Source organism: Chiroxiphia lanceolata, chromosome 30 (genome assembly GCF_009829145.1).
Source record: "Chiroxiphia lanceolata isolate bChiLan1 chromosome 30, bChiLan1.pri, whole genome shotgun sequence".
Taxonomy (NCBI): Eukaryota; Metazoa; Chordata; class Aves; order Passeriformes; family Pipridae; genus Chiroxiphia; species Chiroxiphia lanceolata.
In genome coordinates, this window is record NC_045666.1 from 1,076,876 (window position 1) to 1,096,262 (window position 19,387).

At 56.6% G+C, this 19,387-nt stretch overlaps 1 protein-coding gene across 3 annotated transcripts in view; it reads left to right on the forward strand.

Moving 5' to 3' along the window:
* Positions 1-19,387, forward strand: part of LOC116800047 (cyclic AMP-dependent transcription factor ATF-7) — a 59,299-nt gene that overhangs the window by 32,153 nt on the left and 7,759 nt on the right. For all 3 annotated transcript variants that reach the window (XM_032713586.1, XM_032713587.1, XM_032713588.1), the window contains exons 3-9: positions 7,753-7,849; positions 10,839-10,957; positions 13,540-13,674; positions 14,156-14,313; positions 16,748-16,847; positions 17,934-18,047; positions 19,210-19,356. In XM_032713586.1, the coding sequence (XP_032569477.1) occupies positions 7,753-7,849; positions 10,839-10,957; positions 13,540-13,674; positions 14,156-14,313; positions 16,748-16,847; positions 17,934-18,047; positions 19,210-19,356 (870 nt within the window). The remainder of the gene's footprint in view (positions 1-7,752; positions 7,850-10,838; positions 10,958-13,539; positions 13,675-14,155; positions 14,314-16,747; positions 16,848-17,933; positions 18,048-19,209; positions 19,357-19,387) is intronic.

The window sequence follows — 19,387 nt, forward strand, 5'->3', positions numbered from 1 at the left end:
GGCTCGGACCGCTCGCTTTCCCTTTGCCTCCCCAGTTCAGGTCTCTGGTGGAGCATCCCCAGGCGCAGGGGCCGTGTGGGCTCCAGGGCTCTGCTGTCCCCTCAAGGGCTCCCACCGAGCACTGGGATGGGATGGACAGCCTGGCAGGGAGCGGGAAGCCGGAGCAGCTCATCCCACTGCACTGCTGGAGCCGCACGTGCTCCGGCACCTGCTGCCAAAGCCTCTCCTCGCCGTGCGGCACTGGCGGCCTTGGCCACCGTCCAGAGGCATTTTCAGCTCCCGGTGCAGCCTCCCAGAGCACGGATCCGCAGCCCTGCCGACAAATTAATCGGCTGCAGTTCGCATTTAATTATTTTTACACATCCATTCCTGTTTCTCGGCTGTGCAGGGGACGGAGTTTCCTGTTATTCTTTTCTTTGCACTCTATAAATCCTCCTCGCGCGAGGAGCTCGCCGCCGGTGCCGTTTGTTTGCCGGGGAAAGAGGCTTTGGAAAAAGCTCCTGGGTTGTTCCTTCAGGAGCCGTTGGGTGTTCAGGGCAGGAGGGTGGCAGTGGGTGAGCAGCAGAGGCTGCAGGGGATGGCAGGACCCCGTTGGGTTTCTGTGGAAGAGCTGAAAGCTGGGGGGGGATTTGATTTTATTTTTTCTCCTTTTTACCCTTTCTTCTCTACCAGCAGCCCCAGAGGCTCAGGATTGTCTCTCCTCATGGCACGAGGGCAGGGCCCCCCAAAAACCCACCATCAGCTGCATAATTCACCCTTTTCCTCCCACAGTGCCACAGATAATTCCCAAACTACTCAGCTCGGCCATGGGGCAGGGCAGGAATTCCACTCAGCCTCAGCTCCCTGCCCCTTCTCCCTGCTCCCTATTCCCAACCTCGTGTGCCGGGAAGAGATGCCGAGCTCCCAATGAATCACCGGCACTTGAAATACGGGCAGGGAAAGGCGGCTGTAATTGCCTTTGTTAATGGATTTGATTCTTTCTGCAGTGCTGCTCGCACGGCTCCGGTGCTGCGCCCGGGCGCTCCCGCTCCGAACGCCCCCGTGAAGGATGGAGCCTTTTCCCTTTTTATTGGCTCTGTCTGGTGGGTAAGGGGAGGATTGATGGCTCGCCCAAGGTCACACTGAAAAGCTGTGGCGCTGCTGGGATTCGAGCCGGGGATGTAATAATGATTCACATCCACAGCGCAGCGATCGGGGGGTTCCCATGGGGCCGGCGCGGATCCGTCGGCACAGGCTGTGGAGCCGCTGACGCTCCGCGGCTCCACCCCCTCACTCACCCCGTTAATTACCACTGGGCCTCTCCCCTTAACTCCTGTGGCAGCGGTAATTAATACATGGATTTTAATCACCTTCACTCGGATCGAAACGGGGCTAAAAATGCTCCACCGTGTGGAAGTCGATAACCGGTGCATTCCCAGGATCCAGCGCGCCGCAGGCTTTGTGCCACTGCAGCTCCCCGTGGCTGTAGGGACCTGCTCCGGTGGGATGGAGCTGCCGAGAGCAGAGGGACCCCGTGGGGTGTCCATCCCTGATGGGATGGAGCAGCTGATGGCTGCGGATGGAGAGCTTTGGAGAGCGGAACTCCGAGGGGTGTCCGTCCCCCTGGAGCAGAGCAGGAGGGTGTCTGTCAATGTCTTAGAAAAATCCTCCCTGCTCTCATGAGGTGGAGATTTAGGAGCCTGATCTTCTCATCTTAGGTTTGCATCCCAAGGTTTGGGCTGTAATTCCAACCCCGCGGGGGGGGGGTTGGGATGTGATTCCAGCCCTCGGGGGTATTTCAGCTGTAATTCCAGTGACCATCCCCAAGGAGACCACCAGGTGTGCTCAGGGCAAACCACGGGGCTGTTTCCCTCCCAGGTGCTCCGTAACCCACCTCCGCCCTTTGCTCCTTTCCTCCATGTGCCCCTTTCCCAAAGGGAGAATGTGGGGTCAGGGTCCTTGGTCAGTGCTGCAGAGGGATTCCTGGGGTTTGAGGGTGAATGGTGGCCAGCCCGGGTTAAATCCCACCGGGATAAACCCGTTCCTGGCACTGACTGCACCAGCTCTGACCGCTCTGCTCAGTGGTGGTTGTGTCTGCACCCAGCCGTGCTGATGCTCCTCTCTGGAGCGCTGTGGAGGAGGGAGAAGCTGGGTCTGCCCTGGGAGACTTTATTAAAATTAAAGAACAGACAGGAAAGTGGAATCCGGAGTTTCTGAAGGAGTTTGCCCCGGACGTCCTTGGCTCCTCACTTGGCTCCTCACGTACTTGGTGCTGCAGCCAGATGGTTCCTGCCTCCCCCCCCATACCCAAACACCTGCATTCCAGGAGGGGCATGTGCATGAGAAGCCCTTTGGGATAAGCGAAGCTATAGAAATGTAAATTAAATTATTTACCTACTCCCAGTTAAATGCTCTGCCCTTCTGGCCAAGGAGGATTGGGACATGGGATGGGGTGGGATGGGCTCCACAAACTGCTTTAACTCTTTGTTTAAATTGCAGGGAAGTTTGTGGAGCAACCTGAGTATCCTGAAAAAAAAAAAAAAAAAGAAAAAAAATTCTCTGCGCAAAAAAAGAAAAAGTTATTAAGCCCAATTTTGGTGGTTTGCACAACGTTTATCCCAAACAGAGTGTTTGGGAAAGGGCTGTTGGGCTGCTGGGCTGGGGATTCCTCACCCTGCCCAGAGCAGGCCAAAGTTTCTGATTATTATTATTCTAATTCTTCCCTTTTTTTTTTAACACAAGGAAGGACCAGGAATCAATCACAGGGCAGGAGGGAGTGGGTTTTTAAAGGGAGAGGAAGAGCCAAAGGCTCTCTGGAGTCGACAGCGCCAAAAATAACATCTCAAGGTTTAATCTCGGTGCAGTTTTAGCTGGGGGGGTCTGCAGGGGGGGAAAGGCACAAAATGCACCCAGGCTCCTTCCTGAGGGATTGAGCTGGCTGGAGCCTTCCTGATTTCCACTGAGGGAGCAGGAATAGGCTTTTCCTGCTGGCTGTGACTTGGGAAGGATACGGGGTGCTCAGTGCTCCTTGGGAAGGACACGGGGTGCTCAGTGCTCCAGTGTTTTGCAGCGGTGCGGGGCAGGATCCCACCCTGCTGCAGCAGAGCTACCAAGGGGGGAGTTACGTCCCCCTCCTCCAGCTTTTCCTGTGGGAAAGGACCCTGCTGTCAAAAGCCTCTGGTGTCAAAGGACCCCGGTGTGGAGCTGCTGCAGCCCCTCTGTGCCAAGCAGGAGCCGAGCTCTGCGAGCACCTCCAAGCGCAATTCACGGTCCGGTTTTTTTTTGAGCTGATCCCTCTAAACGTTCACTCCTTCTCCTTCATCCTCTTCCAGGCTCGGGAGGTGCTTCCCATCCCTCCTGTAGCAGGAGGATGCCGCCACTGGAGCCGGCCTTCCAGAAGCGCTCGGTGACCTCGGCTGCTGCCGGCACTTCTGGCTGCCACCGCAAACAACCACGAGCTTCCCACTGGGAGCAGCGGGGCTCCGAGCTCTTCTGGAAGCTGGGCCAGCGGGGAGACCCTCCAGGAGGACACAGCCCCCAAATCTTTGCCTGTCGTCTCCTGGAAGTGTGAAAATAAGAGAATTCGTCCGCGCTGTTGTCGCGTTCTTTCAAAGCAACGAGTCCTTGCGGCATTCCCTCCTTGTCCCGACACCTCCTTTCCCATGGAAATGGGCCCAGCCGGGGACTCACGTGGGCCCGGGCAGATAATTGTAATGGTCCCCCCGGCCTTTAAATCTATGAATCACTCCCGAATCGGGGCACTTTATGCACATTAGTGAATTAATCCGTGCAGCCTCTCCGCAAGGGAGGGAATTATCCTTGTCATGGCTCAGATGGGAAATGGGTGAGATGGAGCCCGGATCTGTGCCAGGACCGGGGGTCACATCACTCACTGCGGAACAGCCGACCTGGGGGCCCCCGGCCCCGGGGGCACCCCTGACCCCGCATTAGTTACTCTGCACTTGTGCCGAGCGAGCGGGGAACGTCTCCGCAGCCTGGAAATCCATCGGAGCCCTGTCACGGCGAGATGGATGGATGGGGCGTGGGCAGCGGGGCTGCCGCAGCTGGGAGCACGGGGAGGCTGTGCTGGGTGGGCTGGGGTGTGGGCAGGAGGTCCAGCAGCCCCCCAGGGCCTGGGCTTTGCTCTCCTCACGGCTCTGTGGGTGTCCTGCCCCTCGCCCAAGGTGTGCCAGGAGAGCCAGGCAGACCCCAGGACATCCCCAGCCCCTTGGCCTGACCGATGGCTGTAGGGAGCACAAGGACCAGATGAATTTTGGAAGTGAAACCCGTGGTGGCTCTTTTTAGAGTGACTTTGAGCTCAGCTTATCCATGCTGAGCACTCAGCGCATCATTTCCCTCCCGCACTGCAGTGCAGACACCTGCTGTTCCCTTTTGTTTCCATGGATCCAGGTGTTTCAGCCATGTCAGGGCAGTGCCCTGGCGTCCGTGGGGCAGAGTAACTCCAGCTGTGCTGGAGTAAATGTGGGAGCAACTCCCCGGGTTGGTGGCAGCTCATGAATTCAGCCGTGTGATGAGCGTGAGGGGGCAGGTTTGGCTCCTCACCCCGTCCAGCCCTGCAGAGGCTGTCCCGGAGCTCGTGCTGTCCCACAGGGAACAGCTCCTTTGCACACTCGTGTGCCTGTAGAACAGACTGCGCTGCTGCAGCTACACCTGCTCTGTATTACATGGAATTTTGGCCAGGAGATGTCTCGATGCGTGGCTGGGGTCGGTGTTCCCTGAACAGGACTGTCAAGGTTAAAAACCAGTCAGAGCTGGAGCTGCTGGGAGAACCAGTGGCTCCTGCACGGCCCCGTTTGGCACTCGCCTGACCCTCCCTTTGCACCAAAAAGAGGAAAAACCTGGAGCAGCCCCTTGTTCCTCGTGTTGTGCTTGTTAAACTGATGGAAAAATCTCTGCTGCCTGAAGATCCAGGCTTCAGCCCACTGCGTTTATTCCCTGGCTCTCGCACCGACGGAGACGGCGCGTTAGTTGGTCCAGCTGGAAGCATTGTCTCCCATTAAATAAGGATTTTTAAATGAGCACATTTATCCATGGAGCTGTCACAGCCTGTTGGGTAGCGAATGCGGAGCTGCCTCGGAGCCGTTTGCTCCAAAGAGCTGTGACAGTCTCGGGTGAACAAACCCCGTGTCACCCAAACCCCGAACCCTGAACGGGGCCGTGGGGCACTGGGGTGGGAGGGAAAAGCCAAACTCGGGGCTGCAGGAAAAAGGGTGGAAGTGCCTCGTGGGGCCGGTTGGCAGCACCGAGGTGGCATTTTCAGCCCCGTGCCTGTCCCTCGCCCCAAAGACTTTACAGCCAACATCTTCTTTTTAATTCCGACGCCCACAAAATAGCAGCTGAAATAACCCTGCTGTATGTCAGCTGCTGATGGAAGGAGATTAAATATTAAAGCCGGTGCTGTGGCTTTAACTCATTCCATTTTTTTCCCTACTCTTCCCCCTCTTCCCCCCCTAGCCCCCCCCCCCCGCTTCCCCTCTCTGTGTAAAATGACATGATTTAGAACCCAAGTGCCAGACTCAGCCTCTGGGTTTCGGCGTTTGGAAATGTGTGGAGAAAGATATATTGTGTCTGTGAGCGTTTCTGTGCAGGGAAGGAGAGAGCTCCCGAGCTGTGAGCCCACATAAAGATGTTAAATAGAGCTGTAACGCGCACGGAACGCACGAAAAGTGCCTGAGAAGAAGAAAAAAAAAAATGAGGGAAAAAAAAAATCCTGCGATGAAGCAAAATGAAAGATTAAAATAAACCCGGTGCTAGCGAGGCTGGGCTGGAATGTGGGGCCAGGGCTGGCGGGGAGAGGCACGACCCTGTTCCACACCTCTTGCTGCTTCCCTCTTTGACCTAAAAATCCCTTTTCTTTAGCAGAAAACCGAGCGGGAGAATCGGGAATTTTCTTCCTTTTCCTTTTTTCCCCCTGTCTCTGGTGCTCAGTATTTCCGACGCCGCTGCCCAGCGGCCGCCTGCCTGCTAAATATTCATCCCAAACCTGCTGCTCCGCACAAAACCCTGATTTATTTCCCTCGGTTCACCCCAACCCACCGACTTTCCAACAGCACCGGGGCGAGCGGGGCCGGCAGCCAAATCCCATAAAAACCAGGGGCTTCGGGGCCGAAACCGTGGCAAAGTGTGGGTGCCCCTTCCCTCCCCGGGCCCCTCTTGCAGCGCTTCCCAGCGCCGTGGATTCCGTCTCGGTCGGCGAACGCGGCACTTCGCTCGCTTTTCCTTTGTTCGGGGACGTTTTGGCGTCGCCGGGATTCGTGATGCTCCTTGGAAAGGGCTCCCGGTGCCGGCTGGAGCAGAGCGGAGGGATCGGAAGGTGCGGGGAGGAAAGAAACCCCAGAACCAGGCATGTTTTAGCCAAACCGTTGAGAAATTTGATTTCAGGTTTGTTTAAGGTTTAGTTACGGAGCGGATCCCGGGAGCGGCGGCTGGGAAAGCCGGAATGCGTGTGCCTGGAGTTACACAGGCGAGAACCTCTTGGGTTTTCCCCCACTAGCTCTGATTTCTTTCAATTTGAGCCCGAATTACGAGTCACCACCAAAAGCACCTTCTGATCCAATGTTTTGAAGGACCCTTTGCGTAACCCCCTTGTTCTTGCGCCAAAGGGAACGTGGACAGTCTGTGTGTGGATGGGCCCCGTGTCTTGGGGTCCCCTGCCCCTAAGGGACTGTCCCCCTGCCTGCGCTCATGTCCCCCTGGGAAGGCGGCGCCGCCGCGGCTTCCAACCTGGAAAACTCAGATTTACTCCCTAAAGCACCAGAGCCGTAAATAAGCGTCGGAAAAGGGTGTCACGCCTGAGCGGATTCACGGGAACAGGTGGCTTTTGGGTGGGTTGGGGTTCTGGATGGTTTAAAGAGAGAGGAAGGGAAGGGGAAAAGGGCAGGAACGCGCTGCTGCTGCTGCAGCGTTTTCTAGAAGCAGCCCGATGCTGCTGGATGCATAAAAATCCTGCGGTACGGCCGCGCCGTGCCCTCGGCCGCCGTTTGTCGCAGTCTATTAGGAGAGACGCAATCCATCCTCGGGGTTTATGGTTATTTGCTTTAACCCCGTCCCTGCCTCTCCCCCCCTTTCCCTCATCCCGGCGCGTGGGGCTGGCGCAGCCCTTCGTCCCTTTGTCTGGGTTTCGGCGCCGGCCCCGCGCACACCCAGCCCAGGCGTGAAGCCCCCCAACCCTAAAGCCCTGAAGTGAGATTTTTATCCTCCCTAAACCCTCCCTAAAAGGTGGGGGTTTGTCCTCCGGTTCTCCCTGCAGGTGGAATTTTGGCGGCGGGTGAGATGAACCCCCTGCTCCGCGGGATCGACGTGGCCGTGCCACAGGCGGCCGCTCCGTCCTGCTCCATGAACCCACGGCCTGAATCGCCTGTGCTCTGCCTCACACCGTCCCAAAAAAGTTGCCCAACCCCCAATAGCACCTAATTCCCTGCTCCATCAGCCGGCAGTAAAGCGGGGATGTTGCCCAGCAGCCGGGTCTGCATTTCCATCGACTGCAGGCGCCGTGTCTCTCCAGCGCTTAAAACCCTGGATTATTAAAAAATAGCTGCCCCTCATCCCATCCCATCCCATCCCATCCCCCAGAAGCCTCGTTAATGGCTTTTCATTTTGAACCCCCTGTTCACACACCCCTTCCCCAGCTCCCAGCCCTCAGCAGCGATCGCGTTACGGCCCCGCAGTCCTCCCCCTCCCTTCCACCGCAGGACGGACCCGTAAAACACCAAATGCATTTATTCACCATTTTTCTAAATTGTTTCATTTCAGAGGTTCACAAACGAGGACCACCTGGCGGTTCATAAACACAAGCATGAGATGACATTGAAATTCGGCCCCGCTCGCACCGACTCCGTCATCATCGCAGGTATGTGCCCGGCCAGCGCCCAGCGCCGCGGTCGCGGGGCCTGACGGCAGAGATTGATGCCAGGGACCAGATGCACTGCAAAAAACGGCTCTGCCGCCCATAAAACCTCCTGTGATCTGCATTTAATCAGGGGAAAGGAAAGCCAGAGGCTTCCAAGTTTCTTTTTTTTTTCTTTTTTTTTTTTTTATGGTGGTATCAGGTTTTTGTGGGGTTTGGGGGTTTTTTTAATTTTTTTTTTTATTTTTTTTTTAGCTCTCGCCCTTTTTTATTAAGACTGGAGGATTTATGGCCAGAAGGTCTTTCACATTTCTTCATGTGCTTTGAGGACGATGAACCAAACCTGACAAAGCAGCTTCCCCTCTCAGCCCAGGTGTCAATTTTCCGGAGCTTTTAGGCTGCAGTTAATAAATTAAAGCCCCATCAGGTGCACTGGCTCTACCGAGAAGGCATTTTGCAGAGCCCCAGTGAGGAGCTCTGACAGCACATGGTCAAAGCAGCCTTTATAAAATTGGGGGAAAAAAGACCAAACCCCACAGATTGTTGTCTGGCAGCAGCTCCTGGCAGGTTCCAGAGCCCCTCCTGCCCCGTTCAGGGGCTGCTCAAAGCGTCGTGTGAGAGGTTTGTGTTGTTGCTGGGTGAAAAGGATGTTGCTGAAAGCAGGGAGAGGGAAAATGCTTCCTGAAGGCTTCAGAGTTCATAAGGGGAAACGAAGCTGCTGCAGCAGCCTGGCAGCCTTTTCCCAGTGTATCTCCAGCCCAAATCCAGTGTTGAAATGGGAATTCAGTTGGTTTCTGGAAGGCTTTGAATGAATTGTTGCCGGAAGGGTAGGATAGGATGGGAAGAGAGCTCACACAGCCTGTGCTGGAAGGGCAGGGAGCTGCTCCCAGGGGAGGGCTCTCCTAGAGGGAGAATTCATTCCAAATGGGATCAGGCTAATGGGAGCCGATGGCAAGGAATTGGGGCAGAAGCTGACAGAAACTCAAATTCCTAAAGGTCACCTTTGCTTTGGTTCAGCCCTTTCCAAACAGGGAGCACAGCGGGACGGTCGGTGCTGCTGGATCAGTTTAGGGGGCAGATTGGGCAGGTGGGGATGGAGGGGGCAGAAATGGGGCCTGGCCCCACCCCCAGCCAAAATCCCACATGACACCCCAAAATCCCACACATGACACCCCTCATCCTCACAGCTCCCAGAGCTGCTGGTTCCCCTCTCAGGTGAATACTGGAGGGATTAAACACTTCAGCTTTAGCACAAGGAACAAGGTCTGGCCCCCTCTTCCAGCTCCCCCAGGGCTGATGCTCAGGGGGTTGCTCTGGGCTAAGCAACAAAAAAAAATACCCTAAACCAATTTAACCATGGCCGGGGCAGGACCAGCTAAACCTTCCCAAAACTGATTTACCCATGGGCAGGGCAGGACCAGCTAAACCTTCCCCAAACCAATTTAGCCATGGCCAGGGCAGAACCAGTCTGTCTAACACAGGCTCTCCCTGCTGCCGGAGCTGCTGGAGAGGGTGTGAGGGCTATAAACCCTGCTGCCTTGGAGCAGTGAGATCCAGGCCGTTATTGCCTGACATTCCTTCTGTCCTGGGGGTTTTTTAAGCCACCATTTTGTCTCTGGGTTTTCTTGCTCCCTCCCTCTGTGCCGAGCCCAGGGCAGCAGCCGTGTGGCAGGAGCAGGACCCGGTGCGTGTCTGGCTGAGGCGCCGTGGCTGAGCTAAGGAGGGTCGTAAAGAATTGTTCTCTGGGCTGGTTACAGCTGGCAGCAGGAGAGTCATTTATATGGGAACTTGTGGGGTGAGACAGGAGCTGCTGCAATTCCTGAGGTACGGATTGGGGAAGGGCAGGACCAGAGAGGTTCCACGGCTTTGTTTGTACTCCGTAGAAACTGCTGGAGATCTGTGCCCTGAGCTGGCGTGTGCAGCTCAGGAGGACATTGCTAAACAGGGAATGGTCTGAAAAGAGCCCTGGGAGCTGATAAATCCCTGCAAAAACAACCTCCTGCCGAGAGCTTTAGTTGACAAAGTTCCTGGGTTTATGAATTGGGACCTGGGGGGAAGAGAAAGGTGCCCAAAGGGGGCCTTTGCTTTAGTGACAAACCCAGCGGGGAGGGTTTGGAGTCAGGCTGGAAATGAAGTGTGGCTCTGCAGCAGCAAGGCGAGGAATTGCTGGAGTCCCTTCCCAAAGGATACAGGAGGCTCCACCCTGCCCGGTGTGGAATCATGGGGCACGTCTTCCACAGACACTTCAGGTGCTGTGCTGGAACCGGGAGCACCAGGCAGCTGGTGTTTAATGCAGGTCAGGCCAGACTGTCCCAGGGATCCCCTTTGTGCATGAAAATCCTGGTGGTTTTCTGCCGGATGGATCCTTTGGGTGTGACGTGCGAGGCTCCAGGACTCCTGACCTGCTGGCACTCGGGAATGGGAGGCTGGCTGAAAACAGAGAGTTTTCCTTCTGCTTTTATGGCCTGGGTGATGGCCAGAGAGATCATGACTCAACGTGTTAATGTGGTGGAGAACAGCCCCGGAGGGATGGCTGTGGACAGTGGTGGTTGTGAGGACTCTGCCCAGGCCATGGAGCTGCTCCCATCAGCTGCTTTACCCTCTCACCACTCCATGTTTTTAAGATCTGCTGTTTCAGGGAGATCAAACCCCCCTGACTTTTCCCTCCTTGTCCAGCTGAGGACGAGTAAAACCTCGGCGTGGGAGGGGCAGGACACGACCCACAGCCCGGAATTCACAGAAATCCCTGCAGTCCCCCTTGCTCCAATGATTATTTCTTTAAACACCAGAGAAACAAAACCGAGAAATGATTGTCCCGTTCCGAATTGTCACTTGCTTTCAGAAGGTGACACACACCTCAGTGGCAGAGCACCCAGACTTCCACAAAACAGAGGCCACGTTCCCCAGGGCTCCCCAGGGAAGGACCCAGGTGGGTGAAATGCATTTTCTGGTCTCTCTTTGACCCAATTCTTGGTGTTCTAACCCAAACCAGATCAGACTCCGACCCCAACTCGGTTCCTGAAGAACTGTGAGGAGGTGGGACTCTTCAATGAGCTGGCGAGTTCCTTCGAGCACGAGTTCAAGAAAGCTGCTGAGGATGATGAGAAAAAGGCAAGAGACGAAGGCCACGGTGCCATAAAACTGTGCTGGGAGCAAACTGGAGGGGAGGGCCGCGGGGGACTGGGGGGGCAGGGGCTGCTCTGATGAAAGGCACATGCCCTCGGGTAGCTGAGTTGCTCTCAGGTTTAATTTGCTGCCATGTAGGGGGCTTTATTTTTGTAACTCGGATGACTTTGGCTGGTTATCCTGCGATCCGAGCCCTGTGGAGAAGGGATTTAATAGTTTATTATTCCTTTGGCTTTTCACTTCAAAAAAAGAAAGAAGAAAAAAAAAAGGGGGGGGTAGTACCCAAAATGCCTCACACTTTGGGAAGGAGCTGCAGGGAAGGACAGGAGGAGATCTCAGCAAAATCTCATTCAGAGCCTCCTTGGGGGTCAAGATCCGAAGTGATGGTGCCTCTGAGGTGCAGTCACAGGGAAGGGACCAGGCCTGGCCGGTGCCTTTGGCATTTCCAGGGTGTCTGGTATGTGGAAACAGAGAGAGAGGGGCTCTGTGGAGGAGGGAAGCTTTTCCTAACAAAGAGCTCCCTCTGCAAAGCGCCATCGATCCAGGCTGCCCCTGCAGCCTCGGGAGCGCGAGGGTCTGAAGGACAACGGGATCTCATCAGAAAGCAGCTAATTAAGGACATTTTCCCCCCTCCCCTCCTCCCGTTGCCGGATTCGAGGAGCAGCAGATGCGTGCTGGGCTCTCAGCCTGGCACATACATTTACTAAATTGATGTATGTCCGTACATACGCTCGCAGTCAGCGGCGCTGCTCGGAAATAAACTGCGGGAGCGGAGCCGCGTAAATCTTCCCGAGATGGGGAACGGAGGAATTCAGAATTAAAACTGAAACCTGGCTTCCACCCGCTCCCCCAATAACAGGCTCTTTAAACCGAAATTGATCTCTCTCATTGGTATGCGGCGGGGCTGCTCCCCGCTCCCAGCTCCTGCCCTTTGTTCTGGCAGCGCCGGGAGAAGGAGCCGCCGCTGGGGTTTCACATGGAAATGCCGAAGCAGCCGGGTCTGGGCAGGGAGACCACCCAGCTCCTGGGCTCTGCAGCCTCCCAGCCGCCTCTCCGGCCCAGGGCTGCTCTCCTGGGTTTTACTTTAGGATGACTGCAGTCTAAATATTCCTGTGGCAGCCGTGGAGGGGGCTCGTGAAGCTTGGGGTGGTGTCGGGCATTACAGGAGGCATCATCCCTTCAAAACCCCCCTGCCCAGGCAGGTCCCGTGCCCAGCTGCCTGGTCACTGCCCGGACCTGGCCGGAGCTGTGGTTCTGAGGTGCTTCCAGCATCCAGTTGTGTTTGTCCTCCAGTTCCAAGGGTGGTCTCACACCAGCACGTTAATTAAAAACACAGGCACAGCAGGAGCTTCCCTGGAGGCACTTTAAGTGGTTTGAAACTTCCCTGCATGTTAATCCCTGCTCCTTTGTGATTCCCAGAGCAACATCTCTGCATGAAGAGGGCAGGTAAATGGTTACTGCACCTACCGCAAGCAAAGCCCCCAGGAAGTCTGGGAAGGGCAGAGGGGCTGGAGCCTCATCCTGCTCTAAAACACCCCCAAGCAGAGGGGCTGGAGCCTCATCCTGCTCTAAAACACCCCCAAGCAGAGGGGCTGGAGCCTCACCCCACTCTCAACCATCCCTAGGTGCCCAGATTTACCTTTTTGCTGCAGTTTTCCCTCCCCTGAGAGGACTCACAGCGCAGCAGGAGGGGGTTTAGGGGAGATGCCAGGATGGACTTTCAGCCAGCAAAGGGGAGCGTGGGGATGGATGGTGAAGGGAGGGAGAACAGGGTGGACAAACAGCTGTCAGGGCTGATTTAGGGACAGTTTCTCCTGCCTGGCCAGGAGGAGGGACCGGGTGATTTGGTGCCGCATCCTGCCATCCGTGTCTCGCTCCTCGGCCTCTCCCTGCACCATCTTCTCCCGGCTCTTCTCTCCCTCCACTTCTTGGAAGGGGACAGGTTTAGCTCAGTTTAGCTGTCTCCCCACCTTGTTGTCACCCTGCAGCCCCAGCAAGTCGTTAACTGGTTCAACTGGGGCACGTGGCGCTGCTGGATCCCAGGGTGGTGGCAAGTCGCCAGGTTCAGGCATATGGTTGGGTTTTATTTTAATGGGGCGCTCATAGATATTTAATAACTTGCATGGCTCTTTGTTTGCTTTTGATAATCGGGTAATAAAATAATTCAGGCTGATTTATACAATGCTTTACAGCTCTTCTGTGAATGAAAGTGCCTCCTGTAACTCGCAGGCATTTGGCTTTGGTACCTGTCCTCCTTAGCAGAGCCCTTTTATTAAAAAAAGAAAAAATATAAAAATAAGCCATGGAAAACTCGTGTGTGTTACTGAGAACCCACAAACTGGTGCCATCTGGGGCTGACTGTCGTTCCTGGGCCTCTGTCTCTGTTTGGCCGGGGCCGGCGCGGCACCGCTCTCCCGCCTCGGGCTCCCAGATGCTGCTCCACTACAAATAAATAATAATAATTTGGCAAGAGCTCGGAGCTGGAGCTCTTCCTCTGGGAGCAGCCGAACGTTTCGCAAACAATATGAGCTAATTGTCCTTTCAATCCGTGGCTGCTTTTCCCGCAGAGCGCCGGAGCCCTGGACATGTCCCTGCCCTCCACCCCCGAGATCAAGATCAAGGAGGAGGAGCCGGTGGAGGTGGACTCGTCCCCCCCAGACAGCCCCGTGTCCCACCCACGGTCACCCCAGCACAAGGAGAAGGTGAGGCTCCCCAGCACGAGGTGGTGGTGCCCCTTTTCCAGGTGGGAAGCTGTTTCTCCCCATGGCTGCCCAGGCCTGATTTGTGCTCTTTGAGGCCTGATTTCCCTCCGTTTGAGACAGAAATGGTTCACTAAAATGCACAGTTGCTGCCCTGGAGGCTCCCGGTGGGTTTGGCTGATGCACAAAGCCTTGTTCTTCCCTGTGTCCTGGGGGGTGGGGATTTGGAGCAGGTTGGTCCAGGTGACACTTTTACCACCTGAATAAGGTGGGGATTCGGAGAGGGGGATTATCTAGAGTGTAAATTCCTGTGCCCCACTCCCTGCACTGACACCAGATAGGTGTCTTTGGGAGAGGTGCTCCCCTCCATCCCCGGGATTCTATGACAGAAGTGCCTGAATTTTCCCTCAAGAGGAAGAGTCAGCCCTGTGGTAATTAACTGGTAATTAACAACGGGTCCCCTGTTTTCTGTTTTCCCTTCCAGGAGATCCCCTCCAAGCCTGTCATCCTCTCCACGCCCACTCCCACCATCGTGCGCCCCGGCTCGCTGCCCCTGCACCTGGGCTACGACCCCCTGCACCCCACATTGCCATCCCCCACCTCCGTCATCACCCAGGCCCCCCCCTCCAACAGACAACTGGGGTGAGTACGGAGCAGGGGCAGGAATTACCCCCTGGATGAGTTCCCAGAGTGCCAGACCCACGGAGGTGCCGCCGGCCCCGCTGCAGCTGCGTGGGCATAAAGGGCCTCGCTGGGCACTGCCTGCAGCAGCAGGATGGGATGGGAGTGCAGGAAACGGGAACTAATTGTGCTGGAGTAACGAGACGAGGCAAAACTCACTGTGGGGAGAGATGAAAACACTCCCTGAACACGAACACGCCGACACGGTGCCGGCTGTCGGCACCGGGCGCGGGCAGAGCCGGCGCTGCGGAATTGTCTGAGCTGTAACGGCTCAGGGATTTTCCCAGACAGCTGTTGCCTCTCGAGTGTCACCTCTTGTGCCCAGCCAACCCTGCCTTGGGGGGGCTGTTTGCTTCGGCACAGCCAACGACCTGCTTCTGTTTGCCCTGGAACAACCAGGATGGAGGCTCCGGCTCCTCCGGCCCTGCACGTAAAGGAAGGAGCCTGAGGATGGAGGGAGGACATTGCTGAGCCCCTGGGAGATGCATGTTTAGCCCCCTGTCTGTTTGGTGTCAGGATACTCCTGCTCTGTGGCCCTGGATGCTCCTGCTTCTCCTCTCTGGTCACCCCTGGTCAGGGCTGGCTCCCTGTGTTAACCAGCCCACTCTGTATTTTTGGGGCTGTCACTTCATGGTTTTATGTGTGTTTGCCTTTGACCCTCTGGCACCATCAATCCAGACGGCCTGGTGGAAAGTTTTAAATGCTGTCTTGAGGCATGAAGGGGTTAAGTGGTTGTCCTGGGGGTAGCTACAGGACACTGTAAGTCCCTCTGCAGGCCAGGCAGAGGCTCTGGGGCTGTTTGGAGCTGTGTCCAGTAGGTTAGGCTTTAGTATGATTTGCTGTGCTCTTTGCAGCCCAGATCCCACCTGGAGACAGAGAGGTGGGGCTGCAGTGGTAACAAGGGTCCCTTCATTAGGGCCACTGCCAAGGTGGTGGGGCTGGTGTCAGTGTGACAGAGATGGAGGGGAGGCTGTGACCTCCCTGTAACTCGCCTGGTTGGGCTGGGATTTCCAAAGCAGCCTGGAGGATTTGGGACGCCCAATAGAAATGACTGAGAGTCGAGCGTTCGCGTTCCCAAGGCAGCCTTAAAAATTCCAGCCTGAGTTATTGGCAGGATGAACTTCCCCCTCTGACCCACGTCCCCTGCTCCTCCCACCGTCCCCTGCTCCTCCCACCGTGCCAGCACAGCCTCCTCCCAGGATCCCAGGCAGCCCGGCCTCCTCCAGTCCCTTCCCCGGGCTTGGCAGAGGAGGCAGCAGCAGATTTATTTTACTCTCCCTCCTGCAAGGCCGGGCTCCCAGCTCGGCTCTGCCTCCACTTGGTTCCCCACAGCACTGACATGGCTGGAGGAGAAGGAGAAGGAGGAGCAGGAGATCAGCCCCCGGGGCAGGGGTGGTTTCCTTCCTCTCCCCATCATCTGGAGCAGCTCCAGCTCTTCCTCTGCTCTCGTGGAAAGGCTGAGTCCGAACAGTTGGAGCTGGAGCACAGTGGGGTTTGTGGTGGGATGGAGGCAGGGGGAACGTCCCTGCTCGGGATGTATCCCTGGGCAGGGTGTATCCCTGCCTCTCACTGCAGAAGGATCTACAATAGAAATAGTTCCTGGTATTTTTAATTGGTCACAATTAGGCTCCAGCACAATCTCCTCCTCCCCAGCCTGCAGCAAGCAGGGATGTCCCATCTCCCGATTCCCATCTCCCCGTGTAAGCACAAGCCAGCCCAGCATCCACCCTGTATTTAGGGGGTTTTCTCTGGAGTCAGAAGTGCTTGTTAATGGGAAGCTGAATCCTTACAAAACCCTCTGGTGGGAGCTCAGCAGTGGACAGACCAGGAGGTTCCCTGTAGGCCAGAGCAGCTGCCTGGGCAGTGCCAGGCTCAGCCCAGGAGGAGCAGTTCCAGCAGTTCCAGCAGCCCTTGGATGTGTTTTTCTCTCCATTCAGGTGGCCATCGTGGTTCAGGGCTCTGGCAACCACAGAGTTTTGGGCAGCTGGGGTATGCCCAGGGCACATCCATGTGTCCCTGACAGCCCTGAGCAGGCCGTGTGACACTGCCATGAGCATGCAGGGCCATGGGGCATCACTGCCACCCTGGTCACCTCAGTGTGACACTGCCATGAGTGTGCAGGGCCATGGGGCATCATTGCCAGCCTGGTCACCTCAGTGTGACACCAGCACATCTCCTGCCCTGCCACGAGCGTGCAGGAGGCCGAGTTATCCTCACACTTCCCCCCAGCTGAGCTCTGCACCCTCCCCTTCAGAACAAACCACTCAGAAATGGCAAAATGAGCCCAAATCCACCAACTGGATTCGCTCGCGCTGCTGCCCCTGAGCTTCCCGGGGCCCCCTGGTCGTCATAAACCTGGAATAATCTGTGAGAACTCCGGTTCTTGTTTCTGCAGGTCTCCCACAGGTTCCCTCCCACTCGTCGTGCAGCTTGCGAACGGCCAGACCGTGCCCGTGCTCCCCGGCCCCCCCGTCCAGATGCCTTCTGTCATATCGGTGAGAGAAGCTTCCAGCACAGCCCCGTGTGGAGGAGGGGACGGGCCTTTCCCCTGCCAAACACACACAGACACTTCCATTTCATAAACATTAAAATCCCTCTCCCCCTCTGTGCGAGATAAGACCGGAGGAGGAGGAGGAAGAGGAGGAGGGAGCAACTCTGGCAGGGCAGCAATAACGTGTGGATCACACTAGAGGGCAATAAGTTTGGGGAAAAAAGCAAATCCGTGCCCGGACAGATGGCTCACGCCATCGATCTGGGGCTGGGAGCTGCAGGATCCCTGATTAGCTGCTTCCATTTGGAACAGTGTGCCTGCACTGAAACCACCGGAGCTTGCAGGGAACATGTTGTTGTGTGCTGGCCAGGGGAACGGCCAGACCAGCCTCGGCTTGGGCTTCTGCACACAGAGAGTTTTCTGTGGGGCAGAGTCACTGCAGATCTGCCTGGTGGGGGTTGAGTGTGTCCTCCGAGCTCTCCAGCTCCTGATCCCCAGCCCTGGGAATCCTGTCTGTCCTGCTGGGCACGTCCTTGGGGCTTTGAGTGCACAAGGGCTAAAACTGTCCGCCTCAGGTGCGCCTCTAGTCCTGACCTGTGGGCATGGGAACATCCTCACCCCTTCCCTCCCGGTTTGCAGTGCTTTGCCACCCATGGGGCTTAAAAACGTGTCCAAATTCTGGTTTTCTCTCCCTTTGCTGAGGGAGAAAGCTCAGGAGGGGACGCTGTGACCTCCCCTTTTGTGGCTGCTGTGGCAGCTTTGCAATAGAACCAGGGGGGATCCAGGACCCTCCCTCTCATCCATGGCATGTACTGGTGGGGGAGAGCCCACTGACAGGGAAGGGAAGGGAAGGAGCTGCCCCCCTCCCTGCGCTCCATGCTGGGCTGGTTTGTTTGGGTGATTCTGGAACAGCCTCCGTGGCCACCAACGTGGCTGGTGGCCCTCAGTGACAGCAGGAATAACGGATGGCCGCAGTTAAATGTTCGTCAGGATTTATGGATGTGCTTGGTCAGGGAGTTACTGCAGAGCTGCTCCACGGAGCCAAAGCACCTCCAGCTTCCCAACCCACGTGTCCCTCCCTCTCCCACAGCTGGCTCGGCCGATGTCCATGGTGCCGAACATTCCCGGTATTCCTGGGCCTCCCATCAACAGCAGTGGGTCCATTTCCCCGTCAGGACTCCCAGTGCACTCTGAAGCCAAAATGGTGAGTGTTGGGGAGGGGGTCACAGTCACGGTGTTGTCCTTGTCCCTCAGCCTTCACCACCACCTCCACAAGCAACTCCAGGCTGGAGGCTTTTCCCCCACAGCCTTCATGAAGATTCCTCTGGAATCCTGTGTAGCCATCAGAGCAATTCCTGCTCCCAGCACAGTTGTTGGATGTGCCACCAGGAACATTGGAGCACTCGGTGCTCAGAGCTGGCAGCACAGGAGGCTGTGTCAGGACAAACCCTGTCCCCAGCCTGGGGGCAGCTGATGGTAAAGCTGGAGCTCTGGTTCCAGGATGGCAGATGGGATGGAGGTGGGATTGAGGAAGGCAGAGCCACGGGAGGAGAGGTTTGGGCTGTAATTCAGGAGATCCTGGTCATGGTTCTCATGTCAAACCCATTAACTAAGACTTTACAAGAGGAACTTTCCTCTCGTGGCTCCTCACGGCTCAGGCTGGGTGTGCACAGGGGGGAAGCAAAGCTGATGGATGTGGCACAGGGGAAGCAAAGCTGATAGATGTGGCACTTGGGGACATGGCTCAGCAGTGCCAGGACTCAAATGATCTCAGAGGGCTTTTCCAGCCTCAACGATTCCATGATTCTCTGAAGCTCCCATTTTTTGGGCTGGGCAGGTGTTTGCACACCCACCTCTCCCAGCAGTGCTGCTCACGGCTGCCAGCATATTGTCCTCACTCCTGTTTTAGAGTCTGCAGGACTCAGGGGCAGATCAGAGCCTCAGGTGGGGAGAGAGATCATAAACTGAGGCACAAAACAGCCATGCTGGCCTGGCTGCCCAGAGAAAGGACTTGCAAACCACGTGTGGGTCCTTCTCCATCCCCTAGGACCCCTCTGTGGGTGCTCAGGAACAGTTGGGCTCTGCAGCCTGTTCAGTCCCTGGGCTTTCCATGGAGCCTGCCAGCTGGGGAGGGGTTTGGTGCCAGTGGCAGTAGCAATTTTGGGATGTGACACCTGTCTGTTGGGTTGGACACTGCTCTCTCTTCGGGCAGGCCAGATGGTGATGGCTTTAGCTTGGACTTGAGTCAGCCGCAGCCTCTGAAGAGCCTGTTCCAGGCAGAGTGGCCCCTTGGGTGACAGGAGCTGCTCAGAGCCTTGGCAGCACGGAGAGCAGGCCCCCTGATGTCCCTTGTCCTCCTTCCACAGAGGCTGAAGGCCAGCCTGACGGCCTCCTCCTCGCTGAACGGCAGCAACCTGGTGGTGGGCTCAGCCAGCACGATGGTGACGGCGCGTCCGGAGCAGAGCCAGATCCTTGTCCAGCACCCCGACGCCCCTTCCCCGGCTCAGCCACAGGTCTGCTGCTGCTGCTGCCCCACAACACGGG